General features: G+C 58.2%; 4 protein-coding genes and 2 non-coding genes across 6 annotated transcripts; 2 read left to right on the forward strand and 4 right to left on the reverse strand.

Moving 5' to 3' along the window:
- Nucleotides 1-4,620: 4,620 nt before the first annotated feature.
- On the forward strand, nt 4,621-6,166 carry BJ171DRAFT_46477 (CRAL-TRIO domain-containing protein). Its single transcript, XM_053108546.1, has 3 exons — nt 4,621-4,900; nt 5,225-5,506; nt 5,733-6,166. Exons 1-3 carry the CDS (start codon nt 4,793-4,795, stop codon nt 5,883-5,885), a joined length of 543 nt encoding a protein of 180 aa, XP_052961765.1. The 5' UTR covers nt 4,621-4,792; the 3' UTR covers nt 5,886-6,166.
- Nucleotides 6,167-6,794: 628 nt separating this feature from the next.
- BJ171DRAFT_539576 (uncharacterized protein) lies at nt 6,795-10,018 on the reverse strand. The gene is made up of 2 exons (XM_053112916.1): nt 9,475-10,018; nt 6,795-9,209 (listed from the first exon to the last, which is right to left on the reverse strand). The coding sequence occupies exons 1-2, from the start codon at nt 9,876-9,878 to the stop codon at nt 7,268-7,270; spliced, it is 2,346 nt and encodes a 781-aa protein (XP_052961766.1). The 5' UTR covers nt 9,879-10,018; the 3' UTR covers nt 6,795-7,267.
- Nucleotides 10,019-10,648: 630 nt separating this feature from the next.
- On the forward strand, nt 10,649-13,909 carry BJ171DRAFT_539578 (pyridoxal phosphate-dependent transferase). Its single transcript, XM_053112917.1, has 7 exons — nt 10,649-10,770; nt 11,024-11,215; nt 11,414-11,716; nt 11,859-12,052; nt 12,249-12,393; nt 12,512-12,815; nt 13,014-13,909. The coding sequence occupies exons 1-7, from the start codon at nt 10,768-10,770 to the stop codon at nt 13,526-13,528; spliced, it is 1,656 nt and encodes a 551-aa protein (XP_052961767.1). The 5' UTR covers nt 10,649-10,767; the 3' UTR covers nt 13,529-13,909.
- Nucleotides 13,910-13,945: 36 nt separating this feature from the next.
- On the reverse strand, nt 13,946-14,833 carry BJ171DRAFT_539580 (cytochrome c oxidase biogenesis protein Cmc1 like-domain-containing protein). Its single transcript, XM_053112918.1, has 2 exons — nt 14,551-14,833; nt 13,946-14,401 (listed from the first exon to the last, which is right to left on the reverse strand). Exons 1-2 carry the CDS (start codon nt 14,642-14,644, stop codon nt 14,223-14,225), a joined length of 273 nt encoding a protein of 90 aa, XP_052961768.1. The 5' UTR covers nt 14,645-14,833; the 3' UTR covers nt 13,946-14,222.
- A 649-nt stretch (nt 14,834-15,482) lies between these two features.
- BJ171DRAFT_t364 lies at nt 15,483-15,555 on the reverse strand. Its single transcript has one exon. It is a non-coding gene; the product is annotated as a tRNA-Thr (tRNA).
- Nucleotides 15,556-15,560: 5 nt separating this feature from the next.
- BJ171DRAFT_t363 lies at nt 15,561-15,644 on the reverse strand. The gene has a single exon. It is a non-coding gene; the product is annotated as a tRNA-Tyr (tRNA).
- Nucleotides 15,645-17,184: the final 1,540 nt, after the last annotated feature.

The following is a 17,184-nucleotide window of genomic DNA, read 5'->3' on the forward strand; positions in this document are numbered from 1 at the left end:
TGGACTGGATGGATTGGATGGATTGGATGGATTGGATGGATTGGATGGATCGAGCCGGACCTGCACTGCCACAGCGCCACTTCCGCGTCCTGTCCCCAGATGGAAGGTGCCAAATGTGGCTGGCGCGACAAGAGGCAGCGCGTCCGCCAATCGCGTGTCGCGTGGTCTGGAAACGTGGTCCAAGCCCTTGGCCGGCGCGCTCCTGAAACAAATGCACAAAGCAGCACCCAGCTACCAGCGCCCATGGCTTCGACCACCAACGAGCGCATTTTGCGCAAAGCTGCAGATCGCCCAGATGCTATCGAAGGCACTCGTGCTGGGCGTCCCCCCACGCACCGCCTGGCGCTCAAAACTGGCCTTGGATGAGATTGCGGCTCTGGCAAGGACGAAAGCGGAGGTCTGCCGACACATCGGGCGATGCTGGGGAGGGATTCGGCGACGCATCGGGCAGACCTCCTGCGATGGAGCTTTGCGAACAGCTGCGTTTCGCATCCAACATCGCCGACGGCCTGCTGCTTGCATCCACTCGCCTGGCAACACAGAGACATGGCGAGACAGCGGCCCCGATGGCATGCGCGGCAGGCCGCTGTCCAGGCCGCTGCACTCTATCGATGGCCGCAACCCAGCACCCGCATCGAGGGTCCCGCTGGGCTGATGCCTCGGGCTTGGCACGCTTCATGGAGCGGCGAGCACTGCCGCACGTGGAAGAGCGCTCCGATCGATGCGACTTGAGCTGGGAATCGATGCGACTTTGGCTGGGAATCGATACCATGGCCAGTGGGATATGCCATGGCCAGCAGGACCTGGGCTTCGACATACAAAGGCACATCTGCCAGCCCAGAGAGAGCAGGCAGCCGCCGCAGCCGCCGTCGCGAACCAGGCGAACACGCAGCCCATGGCCGACAAGAAACCCAACGGCAACGGCATCCCCGCCGAACAAGCAGCGCACATCCGCCCTTGCTTGCACGCTGGCGGCCTTGCTGCCCCGTGCGACATTGTACCGGCTGCTGTGCATCGGCCGAGGCCAGGCAGCGAGGCGTGTGACGGGGGCTCTCTTCCCGCCTCGGCCGGGCGAGACCCGCTATTTCGGCGACCGAGACGGGGAGCGAGAGTGTGGCAGTCGCTGGTGAGGGGGCGGCTGGCAAGGCTCTCGGGGATCGGCCCGAGGCACGATGGCCAATGTCGCTCCTATCTGATCCGCCTCCAGTTCCTCCGACTTGCACCGACGCCCGCTGTGCTGCCCTCGGCCGTCTGTGACTGCCACCCTTGGCCGCATCGCATCCAACCGGACGAGCAGAATCCAGTTGCATCGAGCTGAATCGTGCTGGATCGAGCTGAATCGTGCTGGATCGTGCTGAATCGTGCTGGATCGAGTTGGAGTCGTTGAATCCAATAGGACCGATTGAATCCAACAGGACGATTGAATCCAGAAGGACGATTGAATCCAGCAGGACCGATTGAATCGGACTGGATCCCGCCACATCGAGTCCGTACCGAGTCTGTACCGAATCTACCAAGTCTGTATCGGGTCACTCTCGTCTCCCCCGCCCCGCGCCGTTCTCTTACCCACCCACAGATTCGACTGCTTCGGCTGCAGCGCCCAAGCGGCGGCGCCTTTCTCGCCCTTCCCCGCCTGCATTGCTGAATCGGTCGCAAACTACTTTTCATTGCCCCGTTGCCGCCTGCCCATCGGCGTGACTATTTGTTTTGGTCCTGTCGCCCCGCCCGTTGCCCTCCCGGCCCTTGCATCCCTTGCATTCCTTGCATTCCTTGCATCGCACCTCGGCCCCCAATTAACCGCCTGGATTAGATTGCTCAGGGTAAGCCCTCATGTCCTTTGCTGCCTCTGTCCAGCGCACCGTTGCCGACTCGACCGCCTGTCAGATATGCTGAATCTGCTGGATCTGCTGGATGTCTTGGATATTCTGGATGTCTTGGATATGCTGGATATGCTGGATATGCTGGATATGCATTCCGGCGGCATCTCTGCATCCACACTCCATCCCGCCGCCTCATGCATCCATGTTGACTCCCCTGCACCATGGCCTCGCCAGAGTGACCCCCTCGCCGGTACACTCGCTCTTCTTCTCCACCGTGGCTTTGTCCTCTCCGTCTCGGCTTTACTCTGTTTTGCCTCCCACTCTCCAGCGACCGGCTGTCGCTGCATGGTCACAGCCGCCTCTGCGTCCATGCAAATCTGTCGTCGCCTTTGTCGGTCCCTTATTCGGCTTTGTCAATCTGCTGCACTCTGACCCCCTTCCCCGTCGTTTTTACATTATCCGGCTATCTATTGTCCGCGCCGACTTGCTTTTGCCGCCGCATATTTGTTCTCTGCCCCGGCCAGTCTCTGCCTGCTCGTTTTCCGGCCTTTCCAATTCCAGGCACCGCCCAACCCAACCCCGTTGTGTCGCTGCTCGTCACGCCTCGTCGCCCATTCCATCTCCCCATCTCCCGGCTCGTTGCCCACGCTGGCCACTACGCCTGCCACCCGGCACACCAAGCCCGTTCGCTGATTCGCATCTCCTCCGCTCGTCTCCCTTCCCATAGATCATGGACTCTGGCAACGACAAGCCCTTTTCGCTCTCCAGCTTCCTCCCTCGGCCTCGGGCTGCCTCGCGGACCCAGCTGGCCGTCACCACCGCCCTCCCGGAGAGCGTGCCCGCCGAGCGTCCTCCACTCACCGAACGCACCACATCCCTGGATGTGGTCAGCTCCATCACCAACGCCGGCTCCATGTTTCCGAGCATGGACCGCGGCCAGCGTCTGCTCTCGCCCAGAACCCGCCCCCTGCCCGACGACCTTCCGGGCATGGGCCGGACCGTCGACTCGCCCTTGGACTCGGCCCAGTCCCGCCCTTACGACATTCCCGTCGATATCCCTCCCGCTCTCCGCGCCCGGCCCCCTCCCCGAAAGACATCGCATATCCCGCCTGGCCTCCCGACTCCGCTGATGATTCCGCTGCATCCGTCGACACCCGTATCCTCCTATCCATCGTCGTCGTCGGCAAAGTCGCCGTCGGCTGTCTCCGGCCCTCCGCCTGTAACACACTTCATCCCGCCGCCTCCTCCCCCAGCCCCCCTTGCCCGACTCGTGATCCCTCTCCCAGCCCCGGAGAGCGATCGTCCCGAGCCCCTGTCGCCAACCCCGTCGCTCCTTCGCTCACGATCCCAGCCCAACATCATTGCCGGCCGCTGGGACCCGCAGGCCAACCCCGACGTCTTCGCCAACTTCCCATCGCATCCCTCCTCCCCTGCCTCAAGCACCCCACCGCAGTCGCCCTGGAGTCCGAGAGACATTCGGCACATTACCCACTCCCACAGCGCCGGAACCCTCTCACCAAAACCCATCCTCGTCGTCAACGTCGCAAAGGCCTCCTCGACCGCTTCGTCGGCCTCGGCGTCGTCGTCGTCATCCTCTGCCCGATCCCACGAGCCGTTGGTATCCTCGCCGCAGGCCCAGAAATCTGCCCCGGCCCAAATCCGGCTCTTTGAGCGTCCGCGGCGATACCGTCGCTCCTCGGAACTGCCCTATCTTGTCTCGGGCAGCGGCAGCAGCAGCAGCCCCTTCCACACCGACCCGCGCTCCCAGGGCCTTGCCCCGATCCAGGAACAGGTCCAAGTATACACCTCCGAGGGCACCATGCCCCTCCCCCAGCTTGCCTCCCGATCTGCTCCGCCGTCTCCGACACCTTCGAGCGATTCGTCAGCATCCGATAGTCCGCCGCAGCCGATCGCACCCAACGCCATCCCCGCGGAACAACTCCTGTCTCCCCGGCTCCAGTTCGAGCGGCCCCCGCGTCCGACAAACCGAGTGAACCGAACTCCTGTGATCCCTGTCAATGCCATGATCGCTAGTCCCCCAACCGTGCCGCTGCCGCCACTGCCGCCTGCCGATGAACCCCCGAATATTCCTGTCGCTGCGAGCTCGTACGTGGACCAGCCTGTGGCCCAGTCTGTGGGCCAACCTGTTGCTCAGCCTGTGGGTCTGCGGGTGGGCCAGCCCGTCAACCGCCCCTCGCGCCCTGGGCAGTTCCGAGATCCCTTCCGCCCCAATACCGCGCCTCTGCCCAACAACCCTGCGACATCAACGCCAGCCTCCCTGAGCCGCCCGAACCCGGCGGCGGGCTTCCCGTTCCAAAGCAGCGTCCCGACTTCCCCGTCAAGGATCCGATCCAGCAAGTCCTCGGTGAGCTCAAGCAGACCATCAAGATCTACCACTCGACCCAGCACGCGGAAATGACCAAGGTCTTGGTCGACTATGACCAGTTTCTGATGCGGTTCCTTCGTGCAAAACGCTTCAACATCCAGGAGAGCCTGACGATGGTGCTCTCCTACTGGAACTATCGAACAAAGGTCCTCAAGATTTCGCTGGATCGGTAAGCTCGCCGTACAACCGCTGCGCGCTCGAGGAGTGCGATTTTGCAGGAGGCCCTGCCATGGTTTTGACCTGGGCAGCACGGCAACATCCCGTAGCACTGGCCGAGTGGCATTGGCCGAGTGGCATTGGCCGAGTAGCATTGGCCGAGTGGCGCCTCCATGCTACGTGATCACGGGGCTCGGCCGTCAAAATCATGGGATTGTATCGCCAGGATTCTGGTACATCCTGGTCTTGCCGCTGTATCCCTACCTCGCTGACATGTCCTTGCCCTGCCAGTGTCTCTGACGCCGTCTGCGAGATCCTCCGAAGCAAGTTCGTGACGCTGCCGCCCATCCGGGACTCGGGCAAGCGCCAGGTCATCCTGCTCCACACCCGGCGGCTCTCCAGCAAGTCGGACCAGGGCAAATTCGACAGCATGGACATCATGCGGGCTCTCTGGCTCGTGCTGGAGATGGCCTCCGAAGACCGCCTCACGATCATGTATGGCGTTACCATCATCAATGACGCCACCGGTGCTGGATGGGTATGTTCGGGCTCTATGCTCCCCATATGAGTTCCATGTGCTTTATGAGCTTTATGGGTGGCAGAAATGGTCGTGAAGGCTGGAAACCGACTTTGAGAGGCGGCAAACGTCGCGTTGCATTGGAGCAATTGACCACGCAGGCAATTGACCACGCAGGCAATTGGCCACGCAGGCAATTGGCCACGCATGCATGGACAATCGTATGCATGGACAATCGCACAGCCGTGCATAAGTGCGGCCCCTTCACCACCTTCCTCACCTGCACGATGAGTCCCCTTCATGATCGACTCATTCACGTTGAACACCACTCCCCGTCACCACCAGGACAACTTGAGCCCGGGACTTCCCAAGCTACTGATCAGCTCCCTCCAGAACCGCTTCCCCCTGCGGATCGGACGAATCTACGTGTTGTACCCGACCCAGATCATGAAGCTCTTCTGGACGACGATCAAGTCCCTACTCAAGACCAAGCTGATGTTCCGGGTCGTGCTGCTCGAAAACGAAAACGATGCCTCGCAGGTTCTCATCAACGACTTTGGCCTCGAGTGTCTGCCCGAGTTCATGGGAGGCAAGGTTCCCTTTGACGAAGCCCAGTGGACCGAGGAGGTAGGATTGGCCGGCTTTGATGTGTGTGGCCCGGCACAGTGATCGCTCGCTGTTGCTGCTGCTGCCGGTGCTGTTGCTGTATGTCGAAGCGGATGGAGGACGCTCAGCCAAGTGACCGGCGAGGAAGCATAATGTGAGGGAATCAGTGTCTTCGTCCACTTCCGGTGTCTCGGCGTTCCCCGCTCACAATCGCCATTGTGCTGCAACTCCCACACGCCCATCCCAGATCCTGTTGACGGTGCTGCAGGCCGACAGCCAAACCAAGACAACGGTGCTCAACCGCCAGCTTTCCAACAACCGAAAGAATGTCGTGATCGCCCCCAAGCCGCGAGTCAACACTCAAATCCAGGGGCTGTTGGACCAGCTGCCTCCCTCCTAGAACCATATCATCTCGACCCAGATCACAGCGGGGAAGAGAGCGAGGACACGATCCTAGCCCTCAGACCCTGGCCCTCACGCCCTGGCCCTCACGCCCTGGCCCTCACGCCCTGGCCCAGACAAGAACAATTCGACACATGTACAAACAAAGCACCTCGACGGCATTCAATATCTCCCGCCTGATCACCACTCACGGCGCATCGTACATCGCATGCCATACTCTATCCACCGTGTTTCTGCCTCCGCTCCCCTGCCCTTCTTCCAGAATTCATACGGCCAAGCTCAGTAAGCATCGTACAATGAAGCCTTGCAGGAAGTCGAGGCCCATCCAACGTTGATTCGGGACCGTTTAACTTGATTTCGTTTCCCTTCTCGCTCTCTCTCCTCGCGACTCTTGAGAGGTGATGGGCTATTCGTGCGATTTATTTGTTATCGATTTCAGCTCCACTTCATCCCTCTTGGCGCCTTGCGTCCCTGTCCTGTCCGATTACGCCGCGTTTGTCCGAATACGACGAAGTGTCCCATTTTTTTCTTTTTCTCCGGCGCGCTGTATATGTATCTGTCTATCTATATGTTGTATTTATTGGATGTGCTGCACCCTGTTGTAGGCTGTTCTTATTTTCTCCCTTTCCTTCTTGTTTCACTTGATAGCTGACCAACGCCGATAACCCGTCTTGCCGCCTGGGACGATTTCCACTTGCAGCTGCGCGAACGTTGCTGTTGCTGCTGCTGTTGCCACTTCTATCACTACTTCCACTGCTACTGCTGTTGTTGTTATTGCTTTGTGCCAACAAATGAAGCTGAGCGTGCTGCTTTTTACAGCTGTTTGCTTGATGGATGGGAATAAACACATCTTTCATCCACAATGACGATCCACCCTCGTTCGACCCGAGGAACAGCACTTCGTACGGAGCGGTCCAAATGCTCGAACATGTATTGGTGGGCCAGGAGGATAGACGTGTACTGGTATACGTAGACTCGTGCAAGGGCAAGGGCAAGGGCAAGGGCGAGGTGCAGCAGGACAGGACAGGAGCTCTCAACCAGAATGTCGCTGCAGTAAGCTTGTAAGGTGGGCGGGGGAGATGGGGGATGGCAGCGCGAGTGCGGCCATGGAATCCAAAGAAACACGGTGCCAAGCAACAGAAGCAAGCACGCATAGGCTTAGGGAAGACAGAGCGTGAGAGAGGAGGTGCGGTGAGAGTGTGCGAGATTGGAGCGGAGGCATAGTCTTTGTGGCTTTGTAACCCCCGGAAGACAAGTGGCCAGGAGGCTTCAGGGAATCAACACGAGCCACCCTGGAGCAGCACGATCATCATGTCCGCCGCCCTCCCCCGCCTCTCGACAAGGTACAGATCCTATGCGGAGCGGCCAGGAACCAGCCGCCTAAACATCGTGTAGATGATGACCAAGCAGGCCCATCTCCATCGGCAGAGTCGCAAGAGCAGCGGCATTTGGCCCGATGATCCGCGAAATCTGTTCGTCGTAGCGACTGCGGAGCGGGCATTTGGTGGGATCCGCTTGTCCATCGGATCCGATCGAGCGGGTGCATCGATGATTCTCCAGCACAAACCGGAGCAGCCGTGGTCGAGTCAGCAGCTCATCCAGGATCGTGAACGACATTGTTAATGACTGAGATCCAGTGGGGTGGGCCGCGACGGTCGAGGTTGAGGCGGAAGCTGAAGCTGAAGCAGGCGCGGGCGCGGGTGCAGGGGCATGGGCAGGGGTAGGGACGAGAGGCAGCGTTGAAGAAGTAGTAGACGGCACCGTGCGCTGTCTTGGTGGATTAGAGTGTGGCGGTTGTTGGCTTGCGTGGCTTGCGTGGCCGGCCTCGAGCGACGAGCGCCACGACGGCTGCATCCGTGCGTGAGGCTGGGCCATGTTTGGAACTGACTGAGGCCAAGGGTTCGACCGAGTCGGAAAGTGCTCGATGGACGGAGACAGTGGCGTAATCTGGATGAATTCCTGGTGGACATCGAGCCGGTCGAGAGCCAGGCGGATGATCTGTTCTCGTCGAGATTCGGCTTCACGAAAAAGTGCCGGATCAATCCATCGAATGTCGGCATGGTTCACGTGAAGACGGGCCTCTGGGTTCCCAGCGCGGCCTGTTATCCCGTCCATCGCCAGGGCTTGTGGACGAAGAGGCATTCGAACATTGGCGACTTCATGGGGCAGCCAGAGGGCGCACTCTGCCGGAGCAGCATGGACAGCACCCCAGAATGCATCGCGCGGACTTGACTCGCGCTCTAGCAGCCAGCGAACCATGTCGACATGGTACTGACTGGCGGCGAGCATCACCAGGTCCGAGGACTGGATCCGAATCGGCTTGTTCAGGGCCCCTTCGTACGGATGACCGATGGACGCTCCCTGCGAGATCAGGTATTCGGTGACATCCACGTGTCCGTAGCCGATCGATTCCTTCAGGACTTGCCGCAGTATCGACTTTGATGTCGGAGCATGTTTGAGCACGCCAACATCCTCGATCAGCCACTGAACCAGCTGCCGATCACCCGCCCTGACACAGCCCAGCAGCCAGGGCCGCGAGGAGTGCGACGGCGACAAAAGCAGCCCGTTGGACTGCAACAGCGTCGCGAGGTCGAAGCGTGGGCAGTTCGGACCGGCGATGGCATCGGTGATGTAAAGATCGGTCACTACATGGCCGTTGGCGATGAGGTACCGCAGCCCGTCGAGTCGACCATCGGCTACACCGATATGCCATTCGCAAACAACTGGCTCGTTTGTCGGTAAGTCTCCTGGTTGATCCGCGGCCCGCAGCGAGACCTGGCGCAGAGTAAGCTCGTCAAGAACGTCTGGTCGCGAATACAGGATGCCGAGCCTGAGGGCGTACTTGAATATATCCTCAATCTCGGGCCAGTGGCTGGGTTGGGTGGCTGGATGGGCAAGGGTGTGTGCTGAATGTCTCGATACAAAGTCGAGTTGCAGCGCATACCGAAACAGGTCCATGTGGCCGTGCTGGATTGCCATTCTGATCATGTACTTCCATACCAGTAGCACATCCCGCTTATCGTCGTCAATGGCTGTGGCCAACGAGTTGGTCAAGTACCGAGGGAAGGATACGTCGTGCCGGAGAATAAAGTCGATTGCACGAATGTATCCGCTCCTGAGGACCCAGCCAAAGAAGCTCAGACATGACTCGCGATGAGGATATTCCCTTGGGGCTCGATGGCGGTCCGTCAACATTTGGTGATACTCGTTTCGGATGAAGTTGTCGGGGACCAGGAATAGCTCGTGTGGGGACCTGCGACCAAGCCAGCGGTAGTAGCAACGTCCGGGGATCCGTTGGGCATCCAGGGGACACCGTACCGGACTGAACGATGGTAGGGCAGGATGAAGTGCACGTCATGAGGAGGAGAGTTCACAAGGGTTGGGGTCGACAGCCCGAGGCCGTGAAGTGAATTCCAGCAGGCGAAATGCGAATGGATTCAAGGAAGGTCAGCACACCGATTAGAATGGCGTCGGTGATGGGCAGGAGAGAGCGAAAGTGGCTAGAACGGAAGTAACAGCGACAGGAAGCAGAGCGAGCCGGCCTTCAGCAGGATCGAACTACGACAGAAGAGCAGCGGTCGACTTACGAAATGGGCATATTGTAACCGTCGAGGAGTTGAAACGCAGTCCAGAACTGCTTGTGGGCAATGTTGAGAGGAGGACAGCTCTCTGGTCGATGGCCCCCGGCCGAGGCATCTTGGGCGGCCCGCCGGAGAAGCGAGAGCACCAGCTCCTCAGACCGCAGGAAGGTGAATGGCAGCACCGGGAGCTGATGCAGCAGCTTGTCCAGCGGAGCGTAGTGAAAGAGTAGCCACCGGATGCGCCACTCATCCGAGACCAGCGAGTAGGTGCGCCGACAGGAGCCAAGAAAGGCCGATGGACAGGGCAGGCGGATGAAGATATGGCAGAGCAGCTCGTTGGGCAGCTCCAGAAGGCCGACAGCCGGCGCCGGCGCCGAGGAGACTGGCTCAGGAGCAGCAACAGCCGACATGGATAGGAAGGACAGGGGACGGTGGACGCAGACGGTTGCGGGCGGACCGCTGTAGATATGGCCACGGCTCGAGAGCAGATCGGCCAGGACGGCGGGTGCGCTGGGAACGGGGTCGATCGGGCGATGGAGGAGTGTTTAGGCTTGAGGGCAGAAAAATGGACCGACAGCACGGCGTTGCTCGGAAAACAAACGCGGCCTGAAAAAAAAAAAAGTTGGGCGGCTGACAGACATGCATCCAGAGCCGAGCATGCAGCACCAGGTCAAAAAAACAACAACGGGCTCTGGGGCCATTTGATTGAATTGTCTGGTTGAGTTGTTTGGTTGAGTTGTTTGGTTGAGTTGTTTGGTTGGACGTCGTTACAACCATCGTTACAACCATTGTTAGAACCATTGTTAGAACCGTTTGTATTTTCGGTTGGAACACAAGCGGGTATGATGGCGTTGCTGCAGCGATAGCACTGGCACTGCATCGTTATTTCTCGCTGTCATGTTCCGAGGGCGATTGCAGTTCGCACTCAGCGACGACGGCGTTGGTCCCAGCCAACCACCCCACAGCCCGGCCTCCTCCCCATTCCCTCCCGCTCCTGCTCCTGCCTTCCGGGTGCCGGCACCAGCAGCGCCCATTGCCACGGCGTTGCTCCCACGGCACTGCATCGGCCCCAATCCAGGTCGGCTGGTCCAAACAAATGCTCTTGGTGGTGCCGCCCAACACCAGCACGGCATCAACACCGCAAGCGCTTCACGTGCGCAAGCCCCTTTTCCCGATCATCCGATTTGTGGGGTTTGGGTTGGGTTCAAATAGACCCCGGTCGTCCGCTCCGCTTTGCCAGATGTCTGCTCCCTGATCTCTTTGGAAGGAGCTGTCTGCTCTGGAACCTGGCCGCCCGACATGGTAAGGGCATGCTTTGCATGGAGGAACGTCCCTCTCGGCCGAGTGTTGCTCGATGGTATTCGATGCTGCACAGCGTTTGCACGGCGTTGTAGCCGCATCCGCCTGCAACGGGCAGATCCGATGATGCGGCATTGGCAGGTCTGCTCGGCAACGGCACGGCAGGAATAAAACAAGCCTGGAGACGCCTCGTCAACTCGTGTTGTAACAGCTCCCTGTCTTGTCTCAACCCCGGCCAACTCGGATCCACTTGCAGTCCGAACCAACCCAGGTCGTCACGAGGGCCTCAGCTGCAGTGCTGGACGCACTCAACAATCCCCGTTTGAGCCTGCTCAAAAACATTCTTCTGGTGGTGTTCCTGCACCAGGCTGCCCGCCAAGCGTACCGGCTGGTCTTTGTCCGCGGTGTCTCGGCCTCGTGGCAGCAGTTTTCCAAGGAACTCATAAAGGTACGCAGACCGGGCCTGGCTCGATCTCTGGCGGATGCGATTCTGCGCATCGCTGGATGGCCGACAACTCGAAGCCACCGGACGTGAATATGGCATCGACTGATTCGTCGACAAGAGCGAGTGCACGGAGAAACAATCATTCAAAGCTGCTCGCATACGGGTATACGACGCTAACCTTGTTGGAATGTGGGGCTTCAGTGGTCGATCAAGATCATCCGAGCCACTGTCCCGGGCGTGGATGCAAAGATCAAGAAGGAAATCGAGAAGGCTGTCAAGTCAATCGAGAGCAAGAATGCACCCGACGTCCCTGGTGAGGTCAAGTACCTCACACTTCCGACCGAGGGCTTGACTGACGGGGTGCTCCGAGGCGAACTCAGGCGCTACAAGGGCCTGGAAAGCGATGAGTGGAAGTCCGGCAAGATATCCGGCGCCATCTACCACTCGGTCGAGTCGCTCAATCAGCTCACAACCGAAACGTACGGGATGTTTGGGCTGGCCAACGTGAGTCTCTTTACCATAACCCAACTCGATTCGCTGACAGCTAACCGGGCAACAAACAGGGCGGGCCGGCTCGGCTGGGCAGGGCTGGGCGGGATAGTAACACCGATCCTCTTCCATACCCATCACATATCGCAACACTCAGCCCCTTCACCCGGAAGTCTTCCCAAGCGTCCGCAAGATGGAGGCCGAGGTCATTGCCATGGTCCTGAACATGCACCATGCTCCGGCCGAGGCATGCGGAAGCGTGACCTCTGGCGGCACCGAGAGTCTTCTCATGGCCGTCAAGACCTACCGTGACATGGCCCGGGAGCTGCGCGGAGTTACAGAGCCCGAAATGTGAGTCAAAAAAATGGTCCGCTGGTGGTGTTTCTGCCGACTTGGGGGCCGCTTGTGGAGTTTTGAAATGCTTGGCGGGCTATGATGTTCGACCTATGACGGGCTCGACTGTCTGTGGCCCACAGTGGCTGTTGCCCTTGAATTGCTGTGCAACAATCTGCTTCAACCATCGAGCTCACTTTGTTGAATCCCTCAGGGTCGTTCCTGTGACAATCCACGTCGCTTTCGACAAGGCTGCCCAATACTTTGGTGTCAGGATCATCCACATCCCAGTCGACCCAGTCACCTTCCAAGTCGATGTTCGCAAGATGGATCGTGCCATCAACCGAAACACCATCATGGTGAGGCTCATTCCAATACCCCTCTCAGGAACATCTCAGGCCTCGTTGCCCTGGCGATTGATATTCCCCCAGATGCATGCCTAACAAGCTCGCTCGGCTCATTTTCGCTCTGCCGCAGATTGCCGGATCGACTCCAAACTATCCTTACGGCACCATGGATGACATTCCCGCCCTTGGTCGGCTCGCAGAGAAGCACAAAGTGCCCTTCCACGTCGACAACTGTCTCGGCAGTTTCCTGACCACCCACCTGGAAAAGGCCGGTCTCCCAGTGCCGTACCTGATCGACTTTCGAGTGCCCCAGGTGACTTCGATTTCGTGCGACACGCACAAATATGGATTCGCTCCAAAGGGAACCAGCGTCCTCATGTACCGCTCCAAGGAGATTCGCAACTACCAGTACTTTTTCCAGACAGAGTGGCCCGGTAAGTCGATGCTTGTTATGGCATCATGAACGGTGTACTTTAGCCCTATCTACCCCCAACGGCATGGGCTTGTATCGGCGAGTCTTGGCTGGCGACGGGCACAACTTTCGATGCGATAAGAGCGCAGCTGCCACAAGCTTTGCTGCTGAATCACCATTTGCTGACAAGAATGCTGCGTTGTTAATGGCCAACGTTCAGGTGGCATCTATGCTTCTCCTTCGACGGCTGGCTCCCGAGCCGGCTCTCTCATTGCCTGTTGTTGGACGACGCTGCTCAGCCTTGGCGAGCGCGGTTATATTGAGGCGACCAAGCAGATCGTCGGTAACGCTCACAAGATCGCCGATGGCATCCGCAGCATCCCCCTGCTCCAGGTCATGGGCACACCCTACTCCTCGGTCGTTGCCTTCCAGAGCGCGGACGATACCAAGCTCAGTATCTATGGCGTCGCCGACCTTCTCTCGAAGCGAGGATGGCACCTCACGGTCCTGCAGTTCCCCAAGGCTATCCATATTGCCTGCACTCTCCTGACCACGGATGAAACCGTAGCCACATTGCTCAAGGACATCCGCGAGGTCATCGACATCCTGGAAAAGAATCCCGAGGCCGGCAACGGAGAGATCGCAGCCATATATGGCTCCGCGGCTACCGTTCCCGACCGAACGGTCGTCAGCGACATCTGCAAGGGCTTCCTCGATAGCCTCACCAAGGCCTAGACAGTCGACACCAATCTGAACATTGACCTGAACATCGATCTGAACGTCGATCGCGGTGAAATGGAGTGGCTTGCTGCTGTTCTCCAATCCCCCCCCCTCTCACTTCATCCTCGGACCCGCAATCACAATCTCAAGCTGCCTCCTCCATCCCAATTCGAGCTTCACTCTTCCACAAGCGTTTTTGTCTGTTCCAACTCTTACTTGTAGCCCTCATATTCCGCCTTGACTTGCCGGTAACCAACCCTTTGCTCGTGCTGTTGTGATGACTCGTGAAATGGAATCGGACTGATGCGGCGGCAAATGAGACGATTTGCACGTTGGCAGAGCTCCCCAGTTGGTACCAACGATCTCATCTCGAATACAACACAGCCCTGTGAAATAGTGGGTCCCTCTTTCCCGGCGTCACTGGCAAGTGTCGCAGCTGAAGTGGCTGGGTCCCATTGCGAGTGGCGAACAGTATATTCCATCGGCGCATTGATAAACTCTGACAGCATCTTGGCTCGCAAACGATCCTTTGGAATGTCGGCTCCTTCATCGGTCCGGTCCGTCTGTCTGTCTGTCCATCTATCCATCCATGCATTTCCGTCCGTTGGTCCGCAGGCATCACGGAGGACACAGAGATTCGTCGGTGCAAAAGAGCAACCAGGGCTGGTCAAGGTGGCAGCATTGGGCTCTGGGATCGAGAATCGAGGGCTCACGACAGCTTGCCCTCGGCCTTGTATCGCTCGATCTTCTCGTGCAGACACTGGTCTCGGATGCGATCACGATGGGAGTCGGTGGTGAACTGCTTCAGACAGTCATTCATCTTCTTGTTGAGGTCTTGGCACTTGAACAGAACCGACCAGGTGCCACTGCGGGAGCATTCGACAAACGCTGTTCGGTCGCGAAGGGAGGGGAGGGAGGAGTACCCAAGATGTGAGCAACCTCGCCGGGAGGATAGCAAAGATCCGTGAAAGCTGTGCAAGAGTGGATGGCGACGGAAGGAACGGGAGTAGAGAAGAGGGCGGACGGGAGTAGCCTACCCTTAACATGATCGTCGCAGTTGATCATTGCAGCCTTTTTCATCTGCCGGAAGGCAAGCTCCTCTTCAGACTGGTTCAAGGTAACGATCTTCATGATGCTGAGGGAATCAAAGCTGGAGGGGTGAGCCGCAAGGAGCTAGATCGAGGAGTGCGACAGATCCCGCAGACGGGCGCTGAGGTTCGCCCGGATCGGAACAGCGAAATCGGGGCAGGGAGAGAGCTAGCCGGCGAGGGACACGGCGAGCTGGGATTGGACATACCAGCCCAAGTGGGATCAAAAAGGACGGGGTGATCGGAGTCAGCGATGGCCAAGACGGAAGCAGAGCTCAGCGCCCGACCGAGAACAGGCCGAAGAAAGGATGAGGCGCATTGAGCAATGACGCGCTGGCACAAGCCAAAGAGATCATGGCGACCCACTCGCGCCGGGGATGCAAGGACGATGAAGACGAGGAGAATGAGGAAAACTGGAGGAATGAGGAGGGCCAGAAGAACGTGGAATGGCGAAGAGATACAAGAAACAAGAGAGCAAACAGGCTCGAGACAGGTGCTGCGCGACGGCGACCAGGACGAGTACATGCACCGACAGATGGTGAGCAAGGATTTGGCGAGACGAGAGTATGCGCAGGCGGATGGAATGAGTGGGGAAATACACTGAGGCGAACAAAATGCACGGGCACGACGATATGGATGCAAGTGGACAGAAGCGCAACACACGATGGGGATTGAGCACAGCAACACAGTGCGAGTTGATCAGCGCAACAGACGCACCATGCAACAAACGCACCATGGAAACCGCAACAGCAACGATGGGGTGAGGCAGCAGCACCGAGCAGAAGCAGCATCAGCAACAGCAAAGGAGAGAGCGAGATGCAACAGGAACAAGAACAAGAACAAGAACAGGGACAGGACCAGGGAAAGAAAAGAAAAAGGAATGCCTTCTACCAGAATTGAACTGGTGACCTTCTGCTTACTAGGCAGACGCTCTGCCAACTGAGCCAAGAAGGCTGGAATCCGACGACCCGGAGTCGAACCGGGGACCCTCAGATTGCTCGTTCACTACAGTCTGATGCTACTACCAACTGAGCTATCGTCGGTCGGTGGATGTTACACCGCATAGCATATATGACTGGGGCTTGATTGAATCATCATCCAACAAATCATCCAGCACTTGACTTGAACAATCCATCCAGCAACGTCCAACATCCACCCAGCAATCACCCAGCAATCACCTAGCAATCACCCAGCAATCACCCAGCAATCACCCAGCAATCACCCAGCAATCACCCACATCCGGCCAATCTGCTGCTCCTGTGCATGCCATCCTCATGCCCACGGTCGGTCACTGGACGAGTCGTCACATTTTGTGTTCGGTCTTCGTCTTGCCACCTGTTTTCCTTTGCATCCTTGTTCTTGAATCCATCATACGTCCTTGGCTTCGCTCTTGACCCTCGGTTTCCCAGTCCAGTTCCCACTCGGTGTCCCAGTCCAGTTCCCACTCGGTGTCCCAGTCCAGCTCCCACTCGGTTTCCCAGTCCAGTTCCCACTCCCTCTGTGCTCGAGTCTTGACGGATGCACACCCCCAACAGCCACTATTCAATCTACTACACGGACCATGCAGCACACGACTCATGGAGCAGTGTTCAGCCATCACTCGATCGCCTTGGGACCTGCGATGGCCACAATGGCAGCACCGTCATGGACTCTGAGGTTCTTGGCGGTGAGTGAGCTCTTCAAGACGTCTGGGTGGAGCTTTCCAATCGTGTGATGGTGTACTGAGGCCATGTAGTCCTGGTTGGTGATGCTGGAGTGTGTGAATGCCTGGACCTCGCTGGGAATGAAGACTTCAGAGTCGATGGGTCTGCCGGGATCAAATGCATTTGGAAATCGTCGGATCAGCTCACCGATGAATGTACACTCCCATGCATCCGTGGGGATTTGATTCCAGGGAGCTGTCACTGGAAGTTGGTTGGGCCCAGGATGAGTCCTGGTTTCTTCTGAACAAACTGGTGGGAAATGGATGATGATGATGATGATGATGATGATGATGATGATGATGATGATGATGATGATGATGATGATGATGATGATGGTGATGATGATGATGATGCGTCTGAAAGTGGCATGGCTCGGGTCGGAGGTGAAGACAATGTTTGGGATGTGGTTGGTGGCCAAGATGAGCTTCCATTTGGGCTCGATTTGGATGGCCACCAGGGATGCCAAGGGAACCAAAGTCCGGCATGATGTCGGTCTGATCCTCGCGAGTCTTCATGATGGATCGGATCATGTCCATCACCTCAGTGTGAGTGGGAGTGGCGGGTCTCATTGCTCGTTCGTGGTATTCGTAGTCGATGGCAGCGAGCAAACGTCGTCCAAGCGGGCTCGTCGGATCATCCGGTGGGAACTCAATGGCAGTGCCGCATTTGAACGGGAGCAGGGTGTCCTTGCGGCTGAGCGACCTCACAAAATATGCGGAACATCACTGAAAGCATCAATGCATGTGTGCTGTGGTGTGCTTTCAATTGCCAAGGGTTGGGTGCCAGTACTTGGGTTGCCAGTGCTTGGGTTGCTTCTCCACCTCGTCCCTCTGACTCCTGTCCATCGCCATGGCCATCACCCACTTCCTTCCTGTCTCCG

This window comes from Polychytrium aggregatum (assembly GCF_025602895.1).
Source record: "Polychytrium aggregatum strain JEL109 chromosome Unknown BJ171scaffold_123, whole genome shotgun sequence".
NCBI lineage: Eukaryota > Fungi > Chytridiomycota > Chytridiomycetes > Polychytriales > Polychytrium > Polychytrium aggregatum.